This window comes from Opisthorchis viverrini (genome assembly GCF_000715545.1).
Source record: "Opisthorchis viverrini unplaced genomic scaffold opera_v5_59, whole genome shotgun sequence".
Lineage (NCBI taxonomy): Eukaryota > Metazoa > Platyhelminthes > Trematoda > Opisthorchiida > Opisthorchiidae > Opisthorchis > Opisthorchis viverrini.
The window spans coordinates 1,830,211-1,843,443 of record NW_008751715.1 but is presented as its reverse complement, the minus strand read 5'-3'; the positions used below and the strand labels follow the sequence as shown (position 1 = coordinate 1,843,443).

General features: G+C 42.5%; 1 protein-coding gene across 1 annotated transcript in view; it reads right to left on the bottom strand.

Annotated features, from left to right (window-relative positions):
• T265_03896 (hypothetical protein) overlaps window positions 1–13,233 on the bottom strand; it is a gene marked incomplete at both ends in the record, with an annotated part of 47,058 nt that overhangs the window by 28,870 nt on the left and 4,955 nt on the right. Inside the window, 4 exons of the mRNA XM_009168488.1 lie at window positions 9,985–10,091; window positions 10,358–10,532; window positions 11,427–11,518; window positions 12,611–12,652. Of these exons, the coding sequence (XP_009166752.1) occupies window positions 9,985–10,091; window positions 10,358–10,532; window positions 11,427–11,518; window positions 12,611–12,652 (416 nt within the window). The remainder of the gene's footprint in view (window positions 1–9,984; window positions 10,092–10,357; window positions 10,533–11,426; window positions 11,519–12,610; window positions 12,653–13,233) is intronic.

Here is a 13,233-nt window from a genome sequence, read left to right as displayed (position 1 = left end):
GTGGAAAACTTGCTGTTCAAACCATCTTCAGTGATATCGAGCCTCTGGATTCGAAAACATGGCAGGAAAATGCCTGTTCTCCAAACACAACTTACCATACTTCCATCTCAGTATAACCGTTCTAGGTGAAAAATCCTCACATCATGACAAAGCAGTGTCCGTGATAGATAACCCAGCATCTACGACCATTTCCACAAAGTTCTTCGAGTTTTTAAGGTTACTCCTTAGGCCCTAATAAAGGATCAGATTCTTAAACACCTTAATAAAGGATATGTTGCCCACTAATCTGATAGGAGTACCTGCACTTCATCACTGAGCGCAAAAGAATGCGGATGCGCAGTTAGTGGTTAGATAAATGGTTGCACGTTAGAAGGGAGTGAATTGGGAAGATTGATCGGGTTTTATATAGGTGGTCATCTTAGTATTTTTTGTAAGTCTACAGTGACCAATAACAGTCCACACTAAGAAGTCCACAGGGAATCGTAGGAGTTCTGTTGTACGCAACGGAAAAACTAAAATCCAACGCTTTAAAATTACGTGGTGTATTGTGTTGCTAGGTGGCTTGAGGGGCGCTTACCCGATTCCCAGCCCATAAGCAGACATCTAATCTGAACTTGAACTTTCAGTCAGCCTGCATAGAAGACATGGAAATCTATACGATGGTCGTTTGGCTGAACATGGCCAACTGACTGTCATGGACACAGTACGTCGAACCACACGCTTTGAGCGCACGACCACCCCGCGCTTGATGCAGCGTCACCCCGTCACCTCAACCCCAAACGACATCGATTGTCATCTTACTATCAGGAGAGCAGCCCATCATGTCCTTTGAAGACACACTAAAACTCCTTTTTCAGGAGGCATATCGCAAGGGCTTTTGAGGGACTCTGAAGAACATGATTCACAATCTAGCTAATGGGCAAAGTAGTGATGAAAATTTACTTAACGCGTTAAGCGTTAAAACTTATCAAACAACAGGTTCAAATGTATCATCCATTCTGACCCCAAAGAATCCAAACGAAAAAGCATGTCCAACTCGTCAGTAAAAGTGGGTACACAGATGAACATCTCTCCTCAGCGGCTCAATAGATGCAACAAGGGTCACTTAGTTGCCTTTTCCTATAGTTGGTTATCCAAATACCATCCAAGTTGAGTTGAAGACAAGTTTACTGTTATTGTCACTGTGTAACTATCACGAATAGGTCAGTTCAGTTCACAAGGCTAACACCATCTTATATGGGGTAGGTTGTCAGATACTTCGTGTGACAATCCTGAGCTGAATCCAAGCATTCCATATTTTTCCTGATTCGATACTCCACAGACGTGCCCCAGGCAAAAATTTAGACTGTATGAAAGTATGGCTAAGAGCAGATCGATATCCAGATTGAGTTAGTGCTTTTGATTACATTTGGTGTTATTTGAGTTGTTTACCTTCCTGGTTCATAATCGCGGTAGAGTCCGTGACTGACCAGTGCAAACGAATGCGACTTTATTGCTTCGTGGATTGACAAAAAGCTGAAATAATTCAGCGCCTGAATTAAACTTTAAACTTCTTTCCGCTCACACTCCAAAGATATATAGCTTTTGAACAAAGCACTAAACTGAATACCCTTTGGCATGCAACACGTGGTCATGCTACAAGAAAAGTTTAGTTTGCTGCGAACTAACAATAAATCAGGTAAACCGTAACACTGTGTTGCCTACGAAGTCGCATTATCGGTGCGTACATAAATTTCCAATGGATTGCATGCGGCGTAAGTCGAGGTTTCGGACAGTCTGTAACACCCACACACACACGCAGCGTAAAAACATTCACTTTAATATTTCACAGTTATTTTCTGGTTTTGTATCTGGTCAGTCTTGCTGGGAACGAAAACCATTCCGGGGCCTATTTCCGAAATCAAACCAAACCCCAGAAAACATTCTGTCACTTCGACCCTTCAAAATCGAGATACTGGTTCACAAAATAATGAATCGCGCACACTTTGTATTTACTTGCAGTTAGTTTAATCACACCAAAGCGAACAGTACAGACACAGAATCCTACAAAGCAGGGTGCTGTCAATTTAGGAGAGATTCAAGTGCACAGTTATGACTGTACTAATTCATATAAAAGAATGCAAGCTCATGTAATTGTTGTTTGACTTTCACAGTAAAGCAAATACAGTGCTTCTAAAAGATGGAAACCATGGACTTTTACCGCGTAGACGACCTTTATCTTTGTGGAAAAGCACACATTTGCGCGGCATTTCTCACTTCATCGCAGGTACTAATATACTGTACCCTAAGGTGTCACGGCAAACATGGACAGTTGACCGAGAAATGCACCTCAGATTTGACGAAGTATCTGCTAACTTTAGACAAACATGAGCTATTCCGGGCAGCTGCTTTGAAGTTGGATTTTCATATGGGCGTATACCTATGGGAGCCAAAGAGATACCCGTTCCCCAACGGCGCCACTGAATGAGTGAACTCGACACAGAGGGAAAAGCAAATAAATAATAATATAAAGAGATGGATACCGCTGTCACGCTTCCGTCCTAATGACGACGATGTTCTGGCATGGGACAACACTAGGATTTATTATTGATGATCTGTCACTGGCACTTTGGGGCAAATTTACCATGTTTACGCCCCATCATTTCTCTGGCATCGGATAGTCACGGTCACTTCTCAACAGACAAGGCACATTCTTGTTTGGTCCGGAGTAAATATGAAGTAGCCAAGTAATAGTGTTAGCTTCGGTAGTGACTTCATTTCGTGCATTTCATGAGCTACTGTTAACGTTCAGAAATCAAACATGTTCTCATGTGCAGTTATCTTGTACACTTGCCATATTCCACTATCACAACCTTGTTTCGCTTCGAATGCGTCAAACCTCGGATGTCCCTCACTGTTTTCGGTCTGCATTTCATTCTTCTTCTTGAAGAGTAAATCGTCCTAGAAAGATTTAAATAGCAAAGTATACCCGAACTCCTCATAATTATCAACGAGTAAGCCAACTGCATTGGATAATGATCACTGTTTTCTTCAAAAACAGTGCACTTCACAGCAATCTAATTATTTCGTGGAGCCAGTTCAATCTGGTTGTTCTTCCTTCTTGTTAAAAATGGTAGCGTCGCCTCTTCCGGTGTGCACACCGGTCGGATAATATGTACTTCAGCGTGAGTTGCCGAACAGCACAACATTTGTCAATGGGCACATACAAAGGCTGAAGTGGTCTCGCTTCGAACCTGCCTACAAGTGGACACAAAGGCCGCGACTGTTCTACAGCAACTAGCCAACCACTGACCCACGCCAATGAACGAACCGTTTTATTGTTCTGTACTCATCATTAGGCACGGACGTACAATACTCGTCTGGTACAATGTCGCCCAAAATGAATACGAGAATATTAGTGTTCCCAATTAGACTGTTGAAATCTATTCACTTGAATGAATATGTAATTGAAGCTGATCAACGTTAGTAAGTGATTTTGTGCACACGTGATATCCAAACTGAAAGGGTTTGCAAGTAATCCAGGCCTGGAAGACGGTGGATATTACGACGTAAAGTGTCTTTCACCCACGCAGTATAAGGTGCTCTCAGGCGATTCAAGTGAACGCAATTTTCGAACAGGTTGGCCGAACAATAGACCTTTCGGAGGTATGTTGGTAAAAACTGCTTTATCTAACAAGTAATCCTCGTGAACACTTGAAGAGACCGCATTTTGTGATAGACTAGGTAATTATAGGGTTACTGATTCTTTTGCTCCATGTTAGACGCTAGAATTATGTTGGGCTGTTATCAAGAGCAAGAAAGAGAAGATGTAATTGCTCATTTTGGAAGGGGAAACAAAGAACGGTAGCCCGAAGGCATATTGACCTGTCGCTGTGGAACGGTTTCTAGGGTTTCTAAAAAAATGATGGAAATTATAAATCAAAGGCCAGATAGCCACTCATTATTACCAGAAAGATTGTACGGCTCTTTTTACTCAGCATCTACGCTTGAACTCTTCAAATCAATGTGGAATTTAGGACTGGCCTGAAGACCCATGTTATTTTGAAGGGTGAATAACCGGTTATAACCAAGTTACCCGACTTAGCAGTTAGGTTGTGGATTGTGAATCGTCGGCTACCCATTGATTGCTTTCAAACAAACACGTAGAAAAAATGAAGTCGTGACAGAATTTTCCAGCTCATATAACTTACCATCTCATCCGAATCTCCACTGTCATCAGTTTAATCAGTAAAAGTATTAGCAAGTCGGCAAACAGTAACGAACGGGATAACAGATGTGAACAATCAATATTAGGGATGCGACACGACAATGCTGAACAGTCAATAAAAGATGAAGTGCATCAGATCGATTGAAGGATGTAGAGCCTGGCTAAATTAGGAAGTGGACATTGTCAATGGAAGGTGGGAGGCAATACGTTGTAGGAAATGCTCGAAATCTGACGACTTCGACACCAGCTAACCAGGCTAACCAGGACAAGCTAGCGAAAACTAGAAACACAGTGAGCCATAATGACTTGCTGACTTCGAGTGCATTCGACACGGAATCAGAAGAACACGGGCTGGCAATTACTCAGCATACAAATGGAGAAGACCATAGGTCCGTCACCAATGCTTGTTAGTTATGCTTAGAAGTAGTAAAGACCCAACGGGTACAACAACAGCTTTAATCACCAAGTTCGAGCAGCAGCGCATGCCCATGTGAATTGAACTTCTGAACGATTCAAGCTTTTTGGCCGATACAATTTGCCAGAGGAGAGTACAGATCAGTGCGTTCTGCTCCTACAGTACCTCGATTAGGCCTGCAATTTTTGTGGTCACAGGCACGAAACCCACTTCCGGGATGGTGTCATTCTGGGCTTTTGTGATGAAGGAATCACAGAAGCTTTTCAGATGTCTTCAGCTGTCGCAACGGAGATGCTGCTTCATGTCGTCAGCAGTTTCCCACTTATGAACGTGACTCAACGGATAAAGTATTGGAAGACTTGAAGTTCCTGCGGGTCTACACAGCTGAATATAAAACAGCGGTGTCTGACGTGAGGCCGGCACGTCCCAAATGCGGTAGATAAACTCATCTTGCACGTAAATACTGCTCAGCTGCAATTGAAATTGTGAAGATGGAAGCAGAGAAATGCGATACAATGGGGTGAGAGTCAGTGGGTGGAATGGGATCCATACTAGCCCACTTGGTGAGCGCCAGCACTGTCGATTCCAGACGGAGTCAGGAGCCTCCATAGACATGTTCTCTGATCGCTGCGTCCAAGAACTGGTTTTCGTCCATGGAATCTAGCAGAACACCCAGCAACGCGACCACGAAACAAACTCTACCGTCGAAAAACCCAAGGTGGGACAACTGCCCACCTCAAAATTCTTGGTGACACCAATTCTTGATCTTTGAGAGATCGGAAATCGGAGTGTTTGCATAGTGTTGCATGACACTGGTTTTGAGAAATATCTCCTCGTTTTCTTTGATTAACTAGGTTGTCTACCGTGGAGCGTCAGCTTGTCCGTCTCGTGGAGTGCATTTCCCGTTGCTGTCGCAGTAAGATGGTTCCATTAACGCTACGTGAAATGTTGCGTGTTGCAATGAATCATCTTATGACGCTGGGCATCCTAAAGCCAATCGATGGGCCGACAGATAGGATTAGTCAGATAGCACCAGTTATAAAAAACAGGCACATTGCAACTCCGCGTCCATCCTCAGCGGCTGCGTCGCTAGATGACATAATTCTAAACCAGTGTCGGGCAAGGCTGTTCATGGGGTTTGGTTTATCGCCTGCTTTCTGGTAACTGAGACTTAATGGCTAATCAGGATGTCTCACTAGGTCCAAATAGAACGGACCTAACTTCAAGGAACGATCTACATTGCTGACGAAGTAGTACTATTAGAGAGAACACTTGAAGAACAAGCTGGCAACTCAGACTGCCTTTTCAATCAATCTCCAGTTAATGTGCAATAGCAGACAGAGTCTGTTACTTTTCATGAACATCTGCTAACAGCAAATGGTTGGCGTGCATGTCCGAAGGAGCTCTGTGTAATTCATACTATCGCCCTCGTGAATACTACCATAGATTTCAGGCTGAATGGCATGTTCAAATTTATCAGTCTTTTTCGCGATTGTTAGCGGCGAACTCGCTTCCGAACGTACAAGAATGTCTCATGATAGAGGTTGAGGAGCAGAAAAGGGCGTTTTAACAGATAAAGCAAGTGGCTAATGAATAATCTTTTTAGATGATCCAAATCGACGTCTACTCATTAAGTTAGACACTAATCATTCCGCTTTCGGAAAAGTTTTGTCTCACAGGGGCAGGTCAGTAAACTATAAGACTCGCATTCTTAAAAATGAACAAAACTGCGTAAGACCATCTACTTCCCAGGTTGCTTCAAAACCTACTCGTTCTGCACAGCGATGTTGGTGAGTATGGTCAACAAGCCCGTCCTTTCTGCCTTCAGAATACCTCCAGGTGAGGTGCTAAACTCGTCGCAAAAGATGTTTATGAAGGCACAAATATATGAGTAAAAAATAGATACAAGGAATTCAAACTTCTATGTAGTTGACACTTTTGCGGGGTTTATGGAGCAGGAGATAGAGAGAGAGTCAGTTTTGTTGATACGAGTTCTTTCCCAGACAAGAAGTTTCAAGAAATCACAGGGGTTACAGAATGAAAACTAGTGTTTAAGTGAAAACATGGTGTGATTCACAGAGGCCGGCTGCCCACAAAAGAGCCTTGTGCAGTAGAACTCATTTTTCTTCAAGGAACAATGTTCATTTTTGATTGATCTGACATTCAGAGGTGACCGACTGTGCATACTGGATGATGTGAATTTCTTACATATCGTATAATCGAGCCATGAGCTCTGTTTCTCACCCGGATTGAGGAACCTTTTCAAAGATTACTTCTCAAGATGCACCGTCCGTCAAACCATCGGTAAGAGAGTCAATAAATAACCAAGTTTGCCACGAATATCTTTGAACCGTCCATGGACTCTAGTGGCAGCGGATCTCCTTGAATGTAGCCAAAAAACCAATATCTTTTAGTGGCTGACTGTTAAGGCGTTTTCTGGTTTTTCAGCTGATCAGCGCCACAGTCGCATTGGTGACAAACCTCCGAAAATCTCATTTTGAACGATACCAGATTCCCGATATTTCTTTGGTGGACAACAGAGGCATCGATTTGTAAGCATGGAGTTTAAAGCCACTTGGGCCAATGGTAGTTTCAACAATGGACCAACAGTCCCTATCATAACTAGTGCAGTCCTCAGTGAATGCAGATAAAATCATTAGCACAGTGTCAAAACATAAGTGATGATCCAGCAACATCCTTAACAAGACACAGTGCGGTACAGCGACTACACCTTCGTAGAGCAAGCAAATAGCAGCCCACTATTTTGAGTTTGTCGTGTCTTAAAGCTTTCTGACCAGAAAAGGTAATGAAGCAGCTAAATGAAGGAACAAGATGCCTGTAGTTCTTATATGCTCGTCTTAAGAAAGCGCTGCCAAAACATCACCCTGGAGAGGAACTTTTATTAGCCCTATTCTTCTCCAGTGGAAGGACAGTTGTGCGCGTCTACTCAGCAATTGACACGACTGCCGTTGATCTATACACTTCAACAGCACATCAACGGCTTTAAGGGATTTAGAATTCAAGGGACCCTTGCCTGCTCAAACATCTGAATGATCGTCAGAGCTTAATGGTGGCAGAGGACCACTTCCACCATGTTCCTGCGACCGAACACACCAGCGGCTCGGAGCAAGCTGTAACTACCTAGCTTGTTTCTAGAAGAGGCACGGTAAGCCGTATCAACAGCCCATACTGGAGTTAGCTAGGTAGCTATAGAGGGCGAGTACATACCAGTGCACTCACATTCGATTATCTCACTCTCTTGTGGTCAAATCAGAAGTAAGAGATGCGAGGACTATGCACGCTTCATGCCTGGAAATGAGGCAGGCGATCTACATAGTCCATTCTGCAGAAGAAGGGCTCTGTTATAAATACAACCACACAAATGTATACATCAATGTATAACACCGAGTTCTGTGGATCAGGTCAAATAAGTCTTTAAGATCTTGTGACATCCTAGTAGAATGACGTCCGGAATGTGGAGATTTTGAACAATGCAAAATCACAATATCGAAACTATCGCATCACTCCAAAAAATCAAAATTCGGAACACAATTTGATAGACATCAATTTTCCCTCAGTCTCTTCTAGTCTATATAGAGCGGGGATTTTCCAAAACACCGAGCGAACGATAAACAAAATAAAAACAAAGATAACGCGGAGTCTGTGAATGACAGTACGAAGGCTGTCACGATCAATTGTCCTGAGTTACCAGTGGTAAGGTTAGAAGACCATGGACGTCCCAATGCGTATATAAAAACTTTGTGAATGCACAGAGGCGAGGGGCGTGAGTGAATTCCAGCTACCACCGCTATGACCTGACAGTGATGTTGATTGGATCTTCGTTAATCGACAGGCCTTTGGGAGTGTTCAAAATACCGGTGTTTGAATTAATCGCGAGACTCACATCAGCCAAGTAAATGAACAATACTGTTGAAAAAGTGAATGAACCAAATAACCATTGAAACTTTTCTTGACTGGTTTAAATCCATTGTATTAGCTGTCATTTTCATACTATATCATGTTTCGTCGCACCCCAGGATAAGGGACAATTGAAGAAATTATCCAACAAGTGGGAGCATCACAATAGCGCTGCTCTTTGCCACTTGTGTATATACAAAAGTCGACCGTCACACAAAATCATTCAAGTCCTTTGACAGCACGTGCATCATCCGACTACAACACCGGTTTCTATGGCTTTGACTCTACCGAGTTTATCGATGTTTTAAAAGATAAACAATGGTGAACACACGTCACAGCTACAATTTGCGTTAAAGCTATAAGAGCTAGGCAATAATAGATTGTAATAGATTGTCTGTTCACTTCCCAATGTTTATTATTCTATTTTAACCATATTTTGATTATCATTTGAGACCGGCTAGCAAGCAGGAAAATTGCCCATTTGACGCACAGTTTAGGGAGCATGCTTATACATCAGTTTTGCTCAGATGGCGAGTGACGGATCAATACTTTCTTTCCGAGTAAAAAATCGCACCACTTATGTATACACTAAATATGACACTGAGAAAACAGGGACTGGATCATCGTGTAGTTTAGCCGTCTCATCCCTGAGCCCAAGCAACTATGAAGCATCGTTCATCTTATAGCTTTATCTTATTCGTCTATATTTTTACAAATATCGTAGCAAATGGCGAAAATCTTAATTAAATGTCTAATTTCTTGACTCAACCAAAAACTGGTTTTAGAGTTTCATAATTTCCGATTACTGCGATGCTCGATTTCCTGAGGGTCTGAGCATAATTATACATCGTCCTCAATACTTCCATCTGGAGTAACCTGTTTTACTCCACAACGATTCCATCAGACTTAAATGGTTCGGCAAACGTGAGTTTATTATTTTCCGCAGTAAAAAAGTTAAATTCAGTGTATTCATTTGCTGCATAAGATCTCGAGCATTTATTTTACAATCAACATAAACTTATCCTACTTGTGATAACTAATGGAAGAGAAACGATCACGCAACATATAGAAGTACAATCTACGAAAATTGGTAGTTGATTATCAGCTGCCTGTGTGTGTGCCAAAGGTCCAACCAAGCAGGAATCTCTTACATATGTTGTGCATTAAAAATAAGGGCATAATTAGGGACAAGGTTAGCTAACCTTTGAAATAGGAAACACTACTAGGAGTGCGAGTTTAACTCCTCACAAAATTACATTCCTGGATTTCAAATGAGAGTCTAACCACACCGCGTACGGTCATTTTGTGCGATAAATTAGGAGGCGCTGTTTTCACGAACACTCTCAGCATGGTATTAATTGGAGATATGTGCATTTCACTTCGTTGTATCAAGACAGACCCACTCAATACGTGCGAGAATCATCCTGTCTTTTAATTTACTTACTGGATATTTGCCTGCACTTCCAAGTAAGTGCCATCAATCTGCTTGAGGGTGAGCACGAGGCCACCATGTGAGAGTGAAGGATTTGTCATTTGATGGTGTTCAGAAATCTAAGTTAGAGGGAAACCGAACTAATGCTGTGCACCAAGAAGATAAGGAACTCGTTTTTGATAACTTTTTACCGTTGAGATTGATCTGCCACTCTTTGGAAATCACTTCAACATACTGACTTTGTCGTGGCAAAGTAGTTAACAGAGAAAACCAGGAACAAATTAAGAACAGAAATAATAATAATAATAATAATAATAATAATAATCAGCAGCAGCAGCAGGCAGCAGCAGCAGCATGACATCAGCCTCTTTGTCTCAAAACGCACCATTGTTATTGTGGTGCGCATTTGGATGTAGCTATCCATCTTGGTAAGCTTGGTTATCGTCTTGTTTATTGAGGGGACTAACGGTCGGCTTGTTTTCCATTTTTTATCCCATGCAATTACATTGTCAAAATCTGGAGTAGGCTGAGTGACTGAATCTGCAATATCCAGCAGCAGTCTGAGGGAAACGCGCAACAAATAGTTTCATTTGGCGCTAAACACATGCCCTCGTGCTGAATGGCGGTTTTTTTAAATACTTCGCGTCGTATATGAGTGAGAGAAGAACAGGCTTATGTTTTATTATAAAAAGCCTAGAATTCTGATATAGGTGCCTAGGCACTATACTGCCTGAGTGTAATTGCCCACCGGGCGAATTGCGCACAGCCGGATGTGCTACTGCATTGTGCATCTGTGGATCAGGTGAATGTCGAGGCAATGAGATCGATTGGCGAATTAGGAAAGGTCTTTTGAGGGGTATCAAGTGGCGTAAGTATGATGGTAAGACAGTGAACAGTAGCACCGCATTTATTGGTGAGACACGGATATCGTTTATCGATTCCCATAAAACTGAGTGAAATACGCAGTACTGTATAAAATCTTTTCACTGTTGTTGCCAGGGGCGAAATGGTTCACTTGCGTTGAGTAAGCAGGTGATACTTCTGCCGCACGAGTATCTTTTATTCCTAAGAATCAGAGTGAACTTATCTCAACTGGTGCTTAACGAAGGGTGTGGCATTGGAGCGCCGGTAGATAGATATGTTTGCACGGACGGTCGTACAAATTGTGGTGAACTGGCTGGAGACGAGAGGCCAGGGTAGCTTTTTCCAACCTTCGACAACGGTGACACGGACGTGATGTCAGTTTGTTTATCAGGGGTATAGTATACACTGCGGTCCATGCTGTTTCATGGGTCAGAAATATATGAGTACAGAGGATGCGCGAAATATGTAAGTATTTAACCATTTGTTTATTCGAAGCACTGGCCGGATATGATTAGAACATCGGCTTAGCAACCTTGAGGTACCCTAGATGGTTTGAGGAAAAAAGAACTCTCCCACGATGGACGACTTACGCTGGTTGGGACATGTATTCGACACGCTGGAGGACCGTCTGCCTCGCAAAGTGCTTTTCACCTGTGATTTGATTTGCAAATAGCCCAAGGAGCTAATCGAAATAAGGAAAGAAAACAACTAAAACAGCAGGCATCCAATCAAATCAAACAGAGGTGTGTCATAACGCAACGCAACTAACTGAAGTACCAGCTAAGTAACCGGAAGACTTTTTCTCAGTTGACCAGTCACGGTAAGAGAAAAAGATACTCCTAAAAAGTCATACAAACGCACGGAGCTAAGGAGTAGGAGTCCATCCAACCGCGTATTTTTAATACTTCCTTGTTTAGTGACGGGGCGGTGGCGATCTTAGCGAACATTTCAATGGCCACCTAATCAAGAACCAACAAACTAGTCGCTGCTGTGCCGAGTGGCCGAACGTGCGACATAACACTTCCAGTCGTGAATGAGTCTAACCGTACTCGAGAAATCCAGTTACGCTATGATCGTAAGCAGCGGGTTTGCTCGTTTGGCAGTTATAGCAAATATTGAGGAGTAAGCGCCGGAACTCCGTTGTGCTTTTACGCTGAATGAGGCAAGCTTGAGGTTGAGGCAAGGTGCTGAATGTCCCAAGAGCCAATCATGTCAGAACAGGTGGTGTCAACTAGATAGTAACAGCTGAGATATACCAGAAAGTTGCGACTGCGTGTATAACAAACAAAACGGCTTGTCCATAATCGTGGACACACAGCAGGAGCCAAGCAGTCAGACTGCAGCTGACATGAGACGTACTTTGGCAAACTGAGTTCCCTATGGTGCTTCTCGGTCTGGCATAAAACGACGTCTACCAACTGCTGGAATAGTTACAATCCAAACTATAGAATCCCGCTGTGTCTATAAACAGGTTATGTGCAAACATTACGCTTCCCGTGGACATCACCATGTATGTCTAAAGAATGTGAACGGTCAGTTACCAAGTTTGAAAATAGGTCGCATCGCATTATTTTATCCGGCTTAACGGTCCTTCAGGTGATTGAATCCTATGTAAATTCTGGAAGCTGCCCTATGATCCACTCCATAGGACAGCTTAATTTTCATCACAAATTATGAGAAGGTACTTACGATCCGAAACTGAGCTAAGCCTGAAAATATAACTTCATCTTACACATTATCCGTGATTTGTAGGTCATTACTCCGCAAAAATTACCTGGGAGGACGGGATGGCTGTCAGTGGAAGTGGTTGACCAAACTAAAAAAATGAGGTGGGGAGAGTCACAGATTCTTAACTGTTAAGATAAATGGTTAAGTTTTCTTTAGTAGAGTGTGGACCTTCAGGACAGTCCATTACTGGTTTCAAAGCGGAACACTTAGAGAATTAGAAAGCAGGGTTCTTGCGCATAGTGTTCTTTGTCCCCTTCCAAAACAACTTCGTCCAGATAAATTCGTATTGATATGCTTTACGCCCAAAAAATTTGATCAAAAGTTGTTCCTTGGTTGTGCATCACAGTCCAGCCTTCTGTCCCTATCCGAAGTTTGTAGTTTTGACCCGGGATAATAAACTGGAAACCACTTTTTGGTTAGAACCTTGACATTAAGGTCACATATACTTCGCTTTTATGACAACCATATTCTACGCTTGTTACATAGTCGCTGTATCGCGTTAGCCTTGTCCTGAGGTACTTCTGATCTGTGAAATTTCGCTGTTTTTGTCCTGTGTTAATTTATCAGTTTCTTATTTTCATCGCCTGTTAACAAAACTGGTTTTGATCCAACTCTCACAGTATGTGAAGAAATGAGTGTACGGCGGCAAAAAAATATTATCATAGTCTT